We start from the raw sequence: 14,547 nt of genomic DNA on the forward strand, positions 1-14,547 counted from the left end.
AGTTTTGCGGGGATGTGGACACCGTTCAAAAGGTGGTTGAGGGGTTGTTTTCGCTTCTCAATGTAGAGGAATGGGAAGAGGAGCTGGATGGGGAGTCAGTTGAGGGGTTGGAAGGCCTGAGGGTGTCTCCTAATGGACAGGGTGACCTCTCGATGGCTAAGGAGGAAAAAGCATGGGGGGTGGCAGTGACCAAAGCGCCGAGCAAGAAAGGAAAGAGGACGACGAGCGATGCTGGTTTGGAAGAGACGGCCAAAACATTGACGACGAGGAGAAAGGGGAGTAATCCGAAGCCAACTACGAATTTGTATGATATCCTCAGACAGGTCGGGGATTGAGCTCGTATCATGTATATGATCAGATGATTGAAGTGTTTGACATGAACTAACGCCTGTCCAATATACCTACCCAAGATACCCACTATCATTGATAGATGTCATAAACAATAGCTCTCATATTCTCGCTGTACCACAAAGGGGGCAAGAAGTCAATGTTAAAAATGAAAACGGGGGAAATCGTTCGATGGTCCATACAACGGGCTTCTCAATAGACAACATAAAAGGCAAAAGGGGCATCCGATACTGACATCACATTTCAATCATAAAAAATAAAAGCATGTCATCTAAAAATAGGGAGGAAAGCCACCATAGACAAAAGCCCCTAACCAAGAAGGGATCGTAACGCTCATAAATCCTCCCTAAATGCACTTTTACGATCTGTTGACGAATCCCGCCCCGAAGGAGAGCCACCTGCTCCCGCCTTACCATCACCACCAGCCAGATCACCCTCCATCACCGGCCGTGGACTGACATCTTTCAAATGACTTGGCTCCGCCTCATCCCCAAATGGATCCTTGTCCGCAACCCTTGCCTCCCGACTCCGGCTTCTCCCCCTCTCAACCTCCTGCTCGCGCTCATCAGCCTGCAAATCAATCGCCGTCGTGCTAATATTAGGCAGTACTCTGGATCCCGCTCCATGATACGCCGCCACACCCTCATCATACGGTCCACTGGCCGCTCCCACTCCCACTCCCACTCCAGCACCCCCAGCTCCAGGCCTTGCAAGCCCCAACTCCTGCTCCTCATAATACCCACCGTTCCCCATCCTCGAATCCCAAATCTCATCATGCGCATACCCACCCCCATACTCAGTACCACCACCAGTCCTATCCCTCCCCCGCGAAATCCCAGGATGAAGCGGCTCTTCATACGCACCCCTAGCCGTCCTCCGATTGCGCAACGCAGCCCATCGATCTTTAACCCAGCCTGCGATCCCGGCACTGCGCGGGGTCGGGTAGCTGCTGTCTCTGTAATGGCTGGAGGAGGATGTGAAAGGAATGTAGGATTTTAGAGGGGGTGGGGGGAGGCCGGCGCGGTGGGCGCGGTAGTGGGTGAAGGCGATCCAGGATATGTAGGCGAGGAGAAGGAGGAAGAGGATTATTATGAGGATTAGGAACCAGCGCATTGTGAGTGGAAAGGGTCGGTGGGTTGATATGAGGCTGCGCCTTGACTACTGAGGGTGTGTGAGCGAGGCGGATGGTTCGTAACTGATTGATTGGTAACAGCTGGCAGGTGGATAGTGGTACCTGACTGGCAGTAAACTTCAGGGTGGAGGCATGGGAGGGGTATATATGTAAAATGTTTATGTATTATGCACTATGTATAATAGTGTGGATATATGCGGATGTGAATATGTTACATACCTGTCGACAATTAAAAGAGGGCTGACGATTCCCAAGTTTCCCATAGTGCATCTTATCAAGGTTAAGCGATTTGGGAATAGCCGCATCATAGCCGCGCTTGGCGGTATCAGCCTCAAATTTCCGCTCCCTGGAGAATAGAGATGTGTTTGCTATAGATCTACGGAGTATTAAAATATGTAGATAAAGATAAATATAGGTGGATTGTGCAATAGAAATTTAAATTCCGTTAGTATACTCCATGCCCCTAAAAAAAAAAAAAAAAAAAAAAAAAAAAAAAAAAAATACAACTACAATACAACCTTCTATCTCTCTACCTTCTACTTCGACATTTATAACCCCTCTCCAGCGACTCTACTCGACTTCGCGGAAACCATTGTCCAGTCTTTCATAGCAGCAGACTAGAGACGAGACCCATACATACATAATAAGACTGTTACACTGCTATATTCACTCCTTCACCATCCATTCTACCGCCCAGACCTCAAAAACCCAACAATACCCCTACAATACCCTACCAACTCCGCCAGCCGCTTCCCCTCCCGCTCCTGCTCAATCTTCCACTCCCTTAACGCCTCCCGCAATGTTGCCCGAGTTGCCTCCGCCTCGCTATCACCAGCACCGTCAGCACCATCCCCATCCCTACTCTCCCCAATTACATCCCCATGCACCCTCAAAAACACCGCCATCCACGCATTCACAAGCTCAAAATCCCTCCTCGTCCTCAACCGCGCCGTCAACGCTGACACAAACTCAATCAACTCATTACATCCCTTCCCGCTCAGAAGACCAGGGTCCAGCGAGCGGATTTCCAAATCGGCTTTGGCTGGTGAGAGGGATTTGAGGTACTCGATGAATGAGTCGTAGTTGGCTGTTTCACTGCATGTGTGGAGGAGGGTGGTGAATTGGGAGATTGTAGAAGTGTTGGCTCCGTTGGTATTGGTGGTGCGCTGGAGTTGGAGTTTGGAAATGCGGGAGCGTTCGGCGGCGGTGGGTTTTTTGGGCTTATGGCTATCTTCTTGTGTTGCGGGGAGGAGTGATGAGGTGGAGTCTGCGTTTTCATTTGCTACCGTGGAAGGTAGGAAGAAGGGAGCTTTCTGTGGGATCTTGGGGGGATCTTTGGGCTTGTTGCGTTCCTGTAAATGGATAGATTTAGTTTTCCCTCTCGCTCGAGAGTCAACATGAAAAGAAACAAAAGAAAAAAAGAGAAAAAAGAAAAAAAGAACGAAGAGGGGAGAAGGCTCTCACCTTAATCACATCAAGATGCAAAAGCGTTTGCCACTTGCTCTTCGGCACAACACTAAGCGTCACCATATCACGACTCAACTGCTCCATTCCCAACACTTGTATCCCCTCTCCACCTTCCCCACTCCCCCCATTCCCATCCACCTCTTCAAATGCCGCTTCCAAAATCGCCTCTCCCCCTTCCCCACTCGCCGTCGGCTCCATAGCCTCCACAAGCCTCTCCTCCTCTTCCCCAATATGCTTCGTAGGCACCCCCACAAACAAACTTCGATTATTCCACACATTAACCCCGACCCCATCCGCATGCGCCGTCGCCAAAAAATCTCCTGTCACAGATAACGCGAGAGCCGTACATGTATTCTCCATGCGGAAGGCGTCAATAAGGTGTCCCGTCGGCAGATCCCAGACGCGAATGACCGAGTCCATGGACGCGGCGATGACCCAGCGGCCATCGTTGGAGAGGCAGAAGTCGTTTATTTGCCCTGTGCAACCCCATAGTTCGCGGACGACTTTGCGGGTTTCGATGTCTATGATGCGGATAGAGAGGTCGTCGCAGCTTAGGGCGACGAGGTCGGAGGATATGTTGTGGCGGAGGCCGGTGATGGAGCACATTGGATGCCAGTTTAGTTCGTGTTGGAGGTGGCCGGTGGTGAAGTTCCAGAACTGTGACCGGTTGGTTTATTAGAAATTGAGAAAAATGTTGATGTAGATAGAGAAAGGGTAAGGGTGGTGGTGTGTGCAGTGTAATGAATTGAAGTGTATAAACAAACCTTTACTATGCCATCGAGCCCGCAGCTAATCACAGTCGTATTCAGCGCATCAACCATTAACCCCGTAACAGCGCTGGTATGTTTGCCCTCGCCCATTTGGAAACCCCTATTTTGGCTCTTGCCAGTCCCCAACTCTTCCATTCCATCCAATTGGAGCATCTTGAGCTTCCTAGCTTGTGCTGGCGTTACCCGCGCCGGGAACGACTGTCTGTGCATCCCAGACTGTAGATTGTACATGTCAATCGATCCACCAGCGGAACCAACCAGCGCAAAAGTACCGCATGGAGAAACTGCGACGCTCTTTTGTCGAAAAGTTAGCATCATAATCACACGTCAATGCGTAGCTGTTTTTTAAGAAAGAGTAAAATGCAAACCTTAACCTCCCCCCCATCCCCTGTCGCAAACGTCCACCTCCCGGCCTTCTTCCTGCCCCAAAACCACGTCCTCGCAACCCCATCCCCCCGATGCCCCGTAACCACACTCTCCCACCCCGTCAAACCCGTCCCCTCAGTACTGCCCCCTTTGGGATTTGCCCATATCGGCCCACTACCAGCCCCCGCCGCACCCCCCGTCCCCATTCCCCCATCTCTATTCAACGAACATGCCAAACAGGTAATCTCCAGCGTCTTAAACTCCTCCCTACTAACTACACCCGCAGCCGCAGCCGCAGCCGCCGTCACCCTCCTCTTCTTCCGCACCCCAACATTCCCCTGCGACAACTCGACATTCTGCGAATCCTTCCGTAGACTCAGTGCCCACAGACTCCGATCCCGGCTGGAACTGAGGAGCCATTTGCCCACAGTGTCGGAGTCGTCAGAGGCGGCAGGGAGGAAGGTTAGGGTTGTTATTGGAGCTGCGTGGCCAGCGCGAGAATGTAAGGGGCGCGGAATCGGGGAGAAGGGGGTCTGGTCGAAGATCCAGGAGCGGAGAGAGTTGTCGGTTCCTGTGGAGAGGAGGACAGGCTGGGCGGGCAGGAATTGAATCTTGCTAATGCCGGCCTGAGAGGGTTGACCTCTGTCGCTGGATCCAGCTGAGGATGAGGGGGATTCGTGTGCATCGCGTAGAACGCCGGTGATGCGTCCGCCATCGTTTAAGTCCCACATGGTAATATCGCCGCTGTCCGCGGTTGCGGTGGCCATGACGCCTGCTTTTCGTCCGTCGTTGCCTGCGCCCAGGTCGTCGGTGCGGAAGCTTATGCTGGTTATCGGTGAGATGTCCGTAACGGAACTCCCTGTCAATTTGGAGCGGAGGTGTAAGATTGGCTGGTCCGTGCGGACATTATGGATGACTAGGGCTCCGCTGGAGTAGGCGATTGCGAGGAGGGAGAGGGCCGGCGTGGGCTCTAGGGCTGTTACGGCCCCTGCGTTCGGGGTCGTTGGGAGAATGGTGTAGATTAGTTTTCCTGTGCTGAGGTTCCAGATGTCGACGCTGCCGTCGCTGCGGCCGGCGAAGATCTTGTTGAGATATGTGGGCATAGTGCAGATGCGGCCGGTGAGGGTGCGAGGGCCTGAGGATGGGGTTCTGGCAGCTGGAGGGGTGAGGGTTGTGTAGTGCTCGAAGGTGGTGGACTTCCATATACGTATAGAACTGGCACAGCAGCCCACGATCCACGATCCGAACACCAGCAGCTGCTCAACGGGTTCGATTCCCTTTCCATTTCCAGTGATGGCGGGACAGGCCAATTCTCCAACTTTCTTCCCGCGCTTAAATAGCCATACCCCCGATGGCTCGTTGGGTAGCGATCCACCCCATGCACCGAGTATCTTATCCTTCCATGCGCATATCGCGGTGATAGCAGCTGGTGTCTGTGGGCGTGTGAGGAATATCAAACTCAGGCCACGACGAAGGTCGTAGGTCTGCAGCGACCTGCCGATGGAGGTGGTGATTTGGAAGGTTGTTTTGCCTAAGGGAATGGAGGTGAAGGGGACATTTGTGGGGGAGACGAGGCCTAGAGTCTGTTCATTGCAATTAATACTCCATTTTCTGATGTATATAAGCATAGATATATTCGCACAATTGAAATCATGGACTTGATGGACTTACTCTGAAGGGCGAGAATATCCTGGAGCTTGGAGGAGGGTGAGGCTCTTTGGCTGACACGAGCTGTTGGCCCGGGGAGACTTTTTGTCTCTTTGCGACGGGGAAGCCAAAGGCCTCGCTGTCGATCAAGGGCATGGTGATATTATATTCAGATGTTGTAGGATGGCATGGGATATATATATATGTATTCGACTTCGTATGGAACGGGGTTGGTAGTTGAATAGATGAAATCTATTTACCCAGACATCAGCTTTGGATTTCCACCCTCAGCCTATCAGATTAGACTAGACCAGACGAGGCGAGACGAGTCGCTTGAGATTCCCAGGCTGGGCTGTCGGCTGGGGTGATATTATTTTGTGTTTTTTATGGTTGAATTTCTTTTCTTTCTTTTCTTGCTCTCTATATATTTTTGTTCGGGGAGAAATTTAGGTTGGGATATTTTTTCACTTTTGCCCAGTCTTTGGTCAGGCTGATGATATTGGATGAAGAACGCCCGAAGAACATCTTAGGGCCAATCAATTGACCCAAGAAATACAAATAGTTAACAAGTTAGTTATGCACACAACTGACAAATAACACTTTGTCGCTCATTTTATTTTCAATTCAGATGCTTTGAACACCTGCATAGGGGACATAAACTTTATCCTCATCTCTGTACATATATATATAGCGTCTGCGTTTCGCCTCCAATTCAATATCTATAAGTTATAACTTAGTAAGATCTTGCCATTGAACCCTTTCTTGGTGGCGAATCCACGGCACTCATAACAGGACAATCTGACGAGTGTCGATATCTACATTCCCAAATCAACCACGTACAGCATACTGCATGCTGCATACGGCGGACAGCGGACAGCGGACAACAGATAGCAAACAGCACCGATCCACGTACCCTCCTACCCTACCCCTCGTCGCCGACAGCAATCCGGATGGAACCGTTATCTGGAGACAGCAGTGGTGCGACATAATAATAACTAATCGGTTGTTGATGGGATAAAAGTGTGTGTATGTTCTCTTGACGACTATACATTACAACGTATAGGCACTGCTGCTGCTGCTGCTGTTGCCAGGTGGCTCAAGTCAATCGACCCACATACAATGGACGAGACGCAGAAGGACAAGGGAAGTGGAGAGAAAGCGGTGGAAGGAGGATCACTATTGGCTAAGGAGAAGTCGCAGACACAACAACAGCTCCAGCTCCAGCAACAGGAGGAGTCTCTTCAGTTGAGCGCTGGGTCTGCGGTGTTTGGCAGCAGTAACGCTGGCGACACGGGCAGGGGACACTCGGACAAGGAGAAGGAGAAGGAGAGGCAGCCTGCTACGGCACAGTCTACAGCAGCAGTACACAACAGACAAGGCCTGGCTGCGGGTTCTCCCTCGGGGCTGGCAGCTGCTGGTGCCTCCCCCGAACCTGCCACGGGGAACGGGAACGGGAGCGGGAGCATGAGCATGAGCATGCCCACTACTGACGGAGGAGGAGGAGGAGGAGGAGGAGGAGGAGACACTACAACTGCTACAGCTACAACTACGTCTGCTACATCTTATACATCTCCTACAACTCCATCTCCCGGTACAACAACTACTGCTTCTACTGCAATCCCTTCCTCCCACTGCGTGTCTTTCTCCTCCCTCTACTCCCTAGGCTCAACCATCTACTCTGCCACCAGTGACCGCGTACCAGGCACAGGCACCTGCGCCTCATCCCTCGCAGGTTCCATAAAGGGCTGCAACAGCAACAGCAACAGCAACAGCATGGACAATCCCGATGGTGCCAGGAGCAACCCCTCTTCAAACCCAAACCAACAATGCAACAATACCAATAACAATGCCATTGAATCATCTCTCCCATCATCATCACCATCAACAGCAGCAGCAACAGCAACAGCAACAGCAACAGCAGCAGATTCTACATTTTCCACTATCTCTACATCGGGCCCGTTCCCCAATCTCCGTGCCGATTCAACTACAACTACGGCAGCAGCCACAGATGGACGTTCCACTTCAAACTGGGTAGTCCGCCCGGCGAGATCCTCCAGTCGAACGCCAAGGAGATTTAGCGGGAGCACTGCGGCAAGCAGTGCGAGTGAAGCGGAACGTACGTAGCACAAACAGGAACATCTCCCCTCAATCATGATCATGACGTAGTTTGTTATATATATCTTAAGCAGGCATCGAGAAAACTGACAATACAGTTCAAAATTCCAGCCAAGGTACCTCTCATCGGGAAAATCGGCGTCTGCGCTTTGGATGTCAAGGCTCGCAGCAAACCGAGCCAGAATATCCTTACCAGGTTGCAGTCAAAGGGGGACTTTGAGGTTATCGTTTTCGGTGACAAGGTTATCCTTGATGAGGGTAGGCAAATCCATATTACCATATTCCACGCCTCTCTTCCTCTCTCATCTAAACAAGACACTAATATTTACTTCTGCAGCTGTCGAAAATTGGCCGGTGTGGTACGAATACCCCACTCTTCTTGACTTTGACATTGAAATTGCTTGTTACACGAAAAATATCGAGATCATGCTAATGTTATATAGCGATTTCTTAATTGCCTTCTTCTCCGATGGATTCCCCTTAGACAAGGCCATCGCGTATGCCAAGCTGAGGAAACCCTTTTGTATCAATGACCTGCCAATGCAAAAAGTGCTATGGGATAGACGCCTATGTCTTCGTATCCTGGACCAGATGGGTATCCCTACCCCGAAACGATTCGAAGTCAACAGAGATGGCGGTCCAAGAGTCGAGTCCAAAAAGCTTGCCCAACACATTTACGATCTTACTGGTGTAAAATTGGATGGACCCGATGATGGAACTGGAGGTGGCAGCCCGAAAACTCAGTCCGTGACCCTGTCGGAGGACGGAGAAACCCTCATCGTCGACGGCAAGTCTTTCAGAAAACCATTTATCGAAAAGCCCGTCAATGGGGAAGATCATAATATCCACATCTATTTCCCCAATGATGACCACTATGGCGGTGGCGGTCGTCGACTCTTCCGGAAAATTGGCAATAAGAGTTCAGAATACGATCCGGATCTCACCATACCTAGATCTATTCTTGAAAAGGATGGAAGTTACCTCTACGAGCAATTCCTAAGAGTTGATAATGCTGAGGATGTCAAAGCTTACACAGTAGGACCTGACTTTTGCCATGCTGAAACTCGCAAGTCTCCTGTGGTTGATGGCCTCGTCCGCCGCAACACACATGGCAAGGAGATAAGATATATTACCAAACTCAGCAAGGAAGAAGCCACCATAGCCACCAAGATATCTAACGGATTTGGACAACGGATTTGTGGCTTTGATATGCTTCGTGTTGGAGACAAATCTTATGTCATCGACGTCAACGGGTGGAGCTTTGTTAAAGACAACAATGACTATTACGACAAATGTGCCAAAATCCTGCGTGAGATGTTTATCAACCACAGACTGCGAAGGGAAGGGAAGAAAATTGACCATCTACTTGTTGAAACTCACCCGAATGGTGAACTGCCCACCGGACGCAAGAACAATGGCGGTTCCCACAGACAAGCTCTCAAGTCCCTTCTCAAGTCACCCAGCATGACGAGAATGCAGAACCCAATATACAATCAGAAGACACATCCAACTGTCTCCAGGGATTTGGCTTCCGCGACGACATCCTTCCCAACTCCCAGTTCGGATGCGAGTGTCTTGGCTTCCAACTTGAAGGGCGTACCTATCAAGACTGACAGGCGTTGCACCGTTAACACGAGCGATAGTGCCGGTTCAGCAGTGACTTCTTCGACAGATACCGTTGTTGCTCCTCCTCCAGCATCGAAACATTCCTGGAAACTAAAGGGAATGGTAGCTGTAATCCGCCATGCCGATCGCACCCCAAAACAGAAATTCAAGTTTACTTTCCATACACAACCTTTCATCGACCTGCTTAGGGGACATCAGGAAGAAGTTGTCATCAAAGGTGAGATGGCGCTGCGCTGCGTTTCAGATGCTGTCATGATTGCGATGGAGCAGGGGATTGAGGATATGGAGAAATTGAAGCTTCTTCAGACGTCCCTGCAGCATAAGGGGAAATGGCCGGGGACTAAAGTTCAGATCAAGCCGATGTTTAGGCAGAGATATCCGGATGAGATGCGGGATCGGCTTGCGGCTCCCTCTGGTAACCCGCTAAGTTCGGCTTCCGAAAACTCTATGAGTTTCAATGTATCTAGAGAAGTAACTCGAGAGGGAGGTGCCGAAGCTGCTGGGGAAACGGAAGATGAAAATCAAGAGCCATTTCTCTCTCGATCGCAAACGTGGAGCAACTCCCTATCGAGTCCTACCTTTTCGCGATTTTCAGCGGTGGAGAATGATCTGATTCTCGATAAGCTTCAACTGGTGATTAAATGGGGTGGTGAACCGACACATGCTGCGCGATACCAGTCACAAGATGTCGGGCTTAATATGCGCGATGATTTGAAGTTGATGAATAAAGAGGCACTGAATGATGTGAGCATTTTCACAAGTTCAGAGAGGAGGGTTAGTACCAGTGGTAAGTTCCGCCGTTGCTGTTTGATTTGGTTTCCCATTTTGTCTAGCTCTATTTTTATACTGAGCTGTCTTTGTTTTCTATTCGATTCTATTAGCCCAAATATTCGCCTCCGCGTTCCTGGATCAGAAGGATGTGCCTGAGGATTTCGTACAAGTTCGAAAGGATTTGTTGGATGATTCCAATGCTGCTAAGGATGTTATGGATAAGGTGAAGAAGAAGCTTAAATTGCTTTTGAGGGAGGGAAATTCGGCGCCGCCGCAGTTTGCGTGGCCGAAGGAAAATTTCCCGGAACCTTCGATCGTCTTGTCGACTGTTGTTGAGCTGATGAAGTTCCATCGAACAGTTATGAGGTATAACTTCGCGCGACTGGAACGGGGTGATGCTTCAGTTTCTCCAGCTACTACCACCACCATCACCACCACCACCACCACTACGACGACGACGACTGCAAATGCCATTGATATTCAAGGAAAGACAGACCAGGACACACCGGCACCTACTCTCTCATCCATTCAGGGACGCTGGTGCGCGGGCGAAGATCCGCAGCTGTTCAAGGAGAGATGGGAGAAACTATTTGCTGAGTTCTGCGATACGGAGAAGGTTGACCCGGGGAAACTTTCGGAGTTGTATGATAGTATGAAGTTCGATGCATTGCATAATCGGCCGTTTTTGGAGTGGGTCTTTTTGCCTCCGGAGAGTATGCTGCAGACAGGTGAGGCTGGGAAGCAGATGAGTTTGGGCACGGATGCGAAGTCTCGGTCTGCTAGTTCGGAGAAGGGGGAGTTAGGTGCCGTAAGGGGACAGAGGTTGTCTCCGTCTGGGCAAGAAGGTGGAGGTGGAGGGGAGGTTTCTGCGGCGGAAAAGGAAAAAGAGAAAGCCGAGGATAAGAACAACAATACCTTCGTCCAGCGTCTGGGGCTTAAAAGGAGATCTGTTGCTGACCTCTCTCTAATGCAACCGATGGGTCCACTGGAGGATTCTTACGATTCCTATTTCAAACTTTACGGTGGTTCAAACCAGACGAAAGCCAAGTTAGACAAACGCCTCTCCAGACTCCGCCAACTCTACAAATTCGCCAAGGTGCTCTTCGACTTCGTCACGCCGCAAGAATACGGAATAGACGACGACGAGAAGCTAGAAATAGGCCTCTTAACCTCCCTCCCCCTCCTCCGAGAAATAGTCATGGACCTCGAAGAAGTCCAAGCATCTCCAGACGCCAAATCATTTTTCTACTTCACGAAGGAATCGCACATCTATACACTTCTCAACTGCATCTTGGAGGGTGGTATACAGACCAAGATCGCCCGCCGCGCCATTCCCGAACTAGACTATCTGTCGCAGATATGCTTTGAGCTCTACGAGGCGTGGGACAGCGAGGCGGCGACGTTTTCGTATTCGATTCGTATCTCGATTAGTCCTGGTTGTCACACGTTTGATCCGTTGGATGTGCAGCTGGATTCGCGGCATGCGATTGGGTGTGCGCCGCGGAGGAGTTTGACAGCGCATCAGGATTGGAAGGAGGTTATTGAAACGTTGAAGGCGAAGTTTGACACGTAAGTGTTTTTTTTTTTTTTTTTTTTTTTTGGGCTGGTTATGAATATTGGCCTAACGGGGTGCGTTGTATACTGTATAGGGTCAAATTGCCCAAGTCGTTCATTGCAGTGAATCTCAGCGATAAGCATGCTGCGGCGAAGGTTGATGATGCAGTGAAGGCAGCGGCAGGGGAGGTGGTTCAGAAGTGAAGTATGAAGATGTGGATTTTTACAGTTAGGTGTTCAGCAGGTCGGGTTGATGATGAACAACCCCCCCTTTTTTTTTAATTTATTTAATTTATTTATTTAAAATATATATATATATATATATAATTTTTAGCTCTTTTTGCTTATATTTTGTGCCTTGTTTGTATTATATGGGCTTTAAATAGATTTTTTGTCTTTTCCACTTTTAAAGAGGACGGTGTGGTATGGGAGACGGATGTATTTCATTTGGATGGATATTCTGCGGAAAGGTTATTTTTGGGGAGACGCAGGAAGTACATACATACATAGATGGAATAGACAGGATTGAGAAGCGGATTTTGTTTGAGAGCGGCAAAAACCGTAGATGAATATATGTATTTTCATACCAAGTTGTCAGATTGGTTGATAAGCTGAATGGAATCATTCGTTCGAAACACTCGGACTTCCAGGATCTACGTATTCCCCCTCCGCTGGGATATGCGTTATCTGTACCTATGCGAATCTTGGACCCTTTGTATTAACTTTCCTCATTGATGGGCTAAAATACGTGCCTGATTTTAAAAATGGGACCAACGTCCATCCCCTCCATAGGACTCGTGGAACTCAGCAGTGTTTCCTACGACAGCTCCTCAGAGAGCCTTACATGGACCGGAGAGGGGTCGTCCGGCAAAGAACACACGGTTCAGAGGAGTCAGATTGTTGCAATTGTCCCCTGTCCTGAGAACAAGAAATTACTATCTTATATCTGGCTGGAAGATTCCATTTCCCCTCCCTCCTCTTCTGCGCTCGACGAGCAGCGAGAACAGCAGTATTTATTAAAAAGATTCGAGTCGGCTGGCGAATGCCCCGCGCCCCTCAGTAAATTTATCTTCAAGCCGCCGCCGCCTCATCGGCATAAGCCACATCACCATCTCTACCCTGCCAAATCCTCCACCACCACCACCACCACCACCACCGCCAATGAACCCAACTTACATATCATCATTTCCACGAAATCAGGCACCCAGCGCGCCTCCTCCTTCTACGCCACAGCCCTAAAGCCCCTCTTAGCATTTCTCAACCTCACCGAACACAATGACTACTCCACCCATCTCACCCAGTCACCGCAGACAATCACCCAGCTCGCCCAGTGCATCTTTCTCCCCCGCGCCCGGCTAGGGATTGAGCAGACCATCATCCTCCTGGCGGGGGATGGGGGTTTAGTTGATGTTATCAAAGTGCTCTTGTCGGAGTGTAGTAGCAGTGATGTGTTCAGGTGTCCGGTTGTGTGTCTGGTGCCGATGGGGACGGGGAATGCCACGGCTAATTCCGCGGAGATTATTTCTGGGCGGGATGCGACGGGGGGGCTGAGGGTGTTAGTGGGAGGGGTTGCGAAGGGGCTGCCGATGTTTCGGGTGGGGTTTTCGGAGGGGGCGAGGTATGTGACGGATGAGGGGAGGGGGAGAGAGCCTATCTGTGGGACTGGGGATAGGGGTGGAGGTGGAGGTGAGGGCGGTAAGGGGCTGGAAATCTTCGGTGTTGTTGTGTTCAGTTGGGGCATGCATGCGTCGCTCGTTGCGGATAGCGATACAGCTGAGTACCGCCGTTTCGGGCGTGAGAGGTTTCATATGGCAGCAAAGGAATTGCTGTTCCCGTCCGATGGGAGTCCGGCGCATGTTTATAAGGGGCAGGTTACGGTTACCCCCACTACAAAGGGAAAAGGGGAGGTGCTCCAGACGCGCCGCCCACTGAAGCAAACGGAACATATGTATGTACTTGCCACGTTGTGCTCGACGCTAGAAGAGGGCTTTACGATATCGCCTGAATCCAGGCCGCTGGATGGGAGGCTACGATTTGTGTATTTCGGGCCGCTGAGGTCGGAGGAGATTATGGAGATCATGCAGCTGGCGGCTCAGGGGGGAAGGCATGTGGTGGAGAAAAGGGATGTTGTGGGTTATGAGGAGGTTGAAGGGGTGAGGGTTGATTTCTGTGAGGGGGAGAGGGAGGAGAGGTGGAGGAGGGTTTGTGTTGATGGGACAATTGTGGTTGTGGAGGACGGGGGGTGGGTGGAGGTCAAAAAGGGGGGGGGGAGGGAAGTGGTGAGGTTGGTTGTGCCGGTTGGGAATGGGGACGGAGAAAGGGGTTGAGGTCGAGGGGATGGAGAACGGAGGGCAACATGGGAGAAGGTTATAGCCCCGGTTGGTATATGATGGTTTGGATGTTAGTAGGGGTTTAGAATTCAACGTTAGAGAGTTTTGTGGTGCATCGAATAGAGTGTAGCATGGATCGATCAATCACTATACAGAGTTTCATAGAATCACTTAATGTGTGTGTATAGACGTGGTGCCTGCCTAGTTGTGTGCATTGCAAGTATTACAGCAAGGGGATGATGGATAGATGATTGCTAGCTAGACTTGAAGGACTTATCATCGTGTGTAGTAGGAAACGTGTTGGTCATACCAAGCAAATAAATAGAAATAATATTTTTTGACAGATATTCGTGTTCTATGGGATGATCCAAGACTGCGAAAAATAACTTGGGGATGTTAGACGCTGAGTGGGTGGATGGAA

At 50.3% G+C, this 14,547-nt stretch overlaps 4 protein-coding genes across 4 annotated transcripts in view; 3 read left to right on the plus strand and 1 right to left on the minus strand.

The window, feature by feature from the left end:
- PAAG_11289 (hypothetical protein) overlaps positions 1–335 on the plus strand; it is a gene marked incomplete at both ends in the record, with an annotated part of 2,311 nt that extends 1,976 nt beyond the window's left edge. Inside the window, one exon of the mRNA XM_015846963.1 lies at positions 33–335. Within this exon, the coding sequence (XP_015703385.1) occupies positions 33–335 (303 nt within the window). The remainder of the gene's footprint in view (positions 1–32) is intronic.
- Positions 336–681: 346 nt separating this feature from the next.
- PAAG_11290 (hypothetical protein) lies at positions 682–5,886 on the minus strand (the record flags this gene model as incomplete). Its single annotated transcript, XM_015846964.1, has 7 exons — positions 682–1,506; positions 1,700–1,856; positions 2,210–2,832; positions 2,945–3,604; positions 3,712–4,011; positions 4,086–5,666; positions 5,755–5,886. The coding sequence occupies 7 exons, from the start codon at positions 5,884–5,886 to the stop codon at positions 682–684; spliced, it is 4,278 nt and encodes a 1,425-aa protein (XP_015703386.1).
- A 794-nt stretch (positions 5,887–6,680) lies between these two features.
- On the plus strand, positions 6,681–12,000 carry PAAG_01513 (cortical actin cytoskeleton protein asp1; the record flags this gene model as incomplete). The annotated part of the gene is made up of 7 exons (XM_015844367.1): positions 6,681–6,708; positions 6,794–7,846; positions 7,957–8,103; positions 8,183–8,204; positions 8,289–10,258; positions 10,353–11,811; positions 11,892–12,000. The coding sequence occupies 7 exons, from the start codon at positions 6,681–6,683 to the stop codon at positions 11,998–12,000; spliced, it is 4,788 nt and encodes a 1,595-aa protein (XP_015701275.1).
- Positions 12,001–12,560: 560 nt separating this feature from the next.
- On the plus strand, positions 12,561–14,123 carry PAAG_01514 (hypothetical protein; the record flags this gene model as incomplete). Its single annotated transcript, XM_002796460.1, has 1 exon — positions 12,561–14,123. The coding sequence occupies one exon, from the start codon at positions 12,561–12,563 to the stop codon at positions 14,121–14,123; it is 1,563 nt and encodes a 520-aa protein (XP_002796506.1).
- Positions 14,124–14,547: the final 424 nt, after the last annotated feature.

The sequence above is a fragment of the Paracoccidioides lutzii genome (genome assembly GCF_000150705.2).
Source record: "Paracoccidioides lutzii Pb01 unplaced genomic scaffold supercont2.3, whole genome shotgun sequence".
Taxonomy (NCBI): domain Eukaryota; kingdom Fungi; phylum Ascomycota; class Eurotiomycetes; order Onygenales; family Ajellomycetaceae; genus Paracoccidioides; species Paracoccidioides lutzii.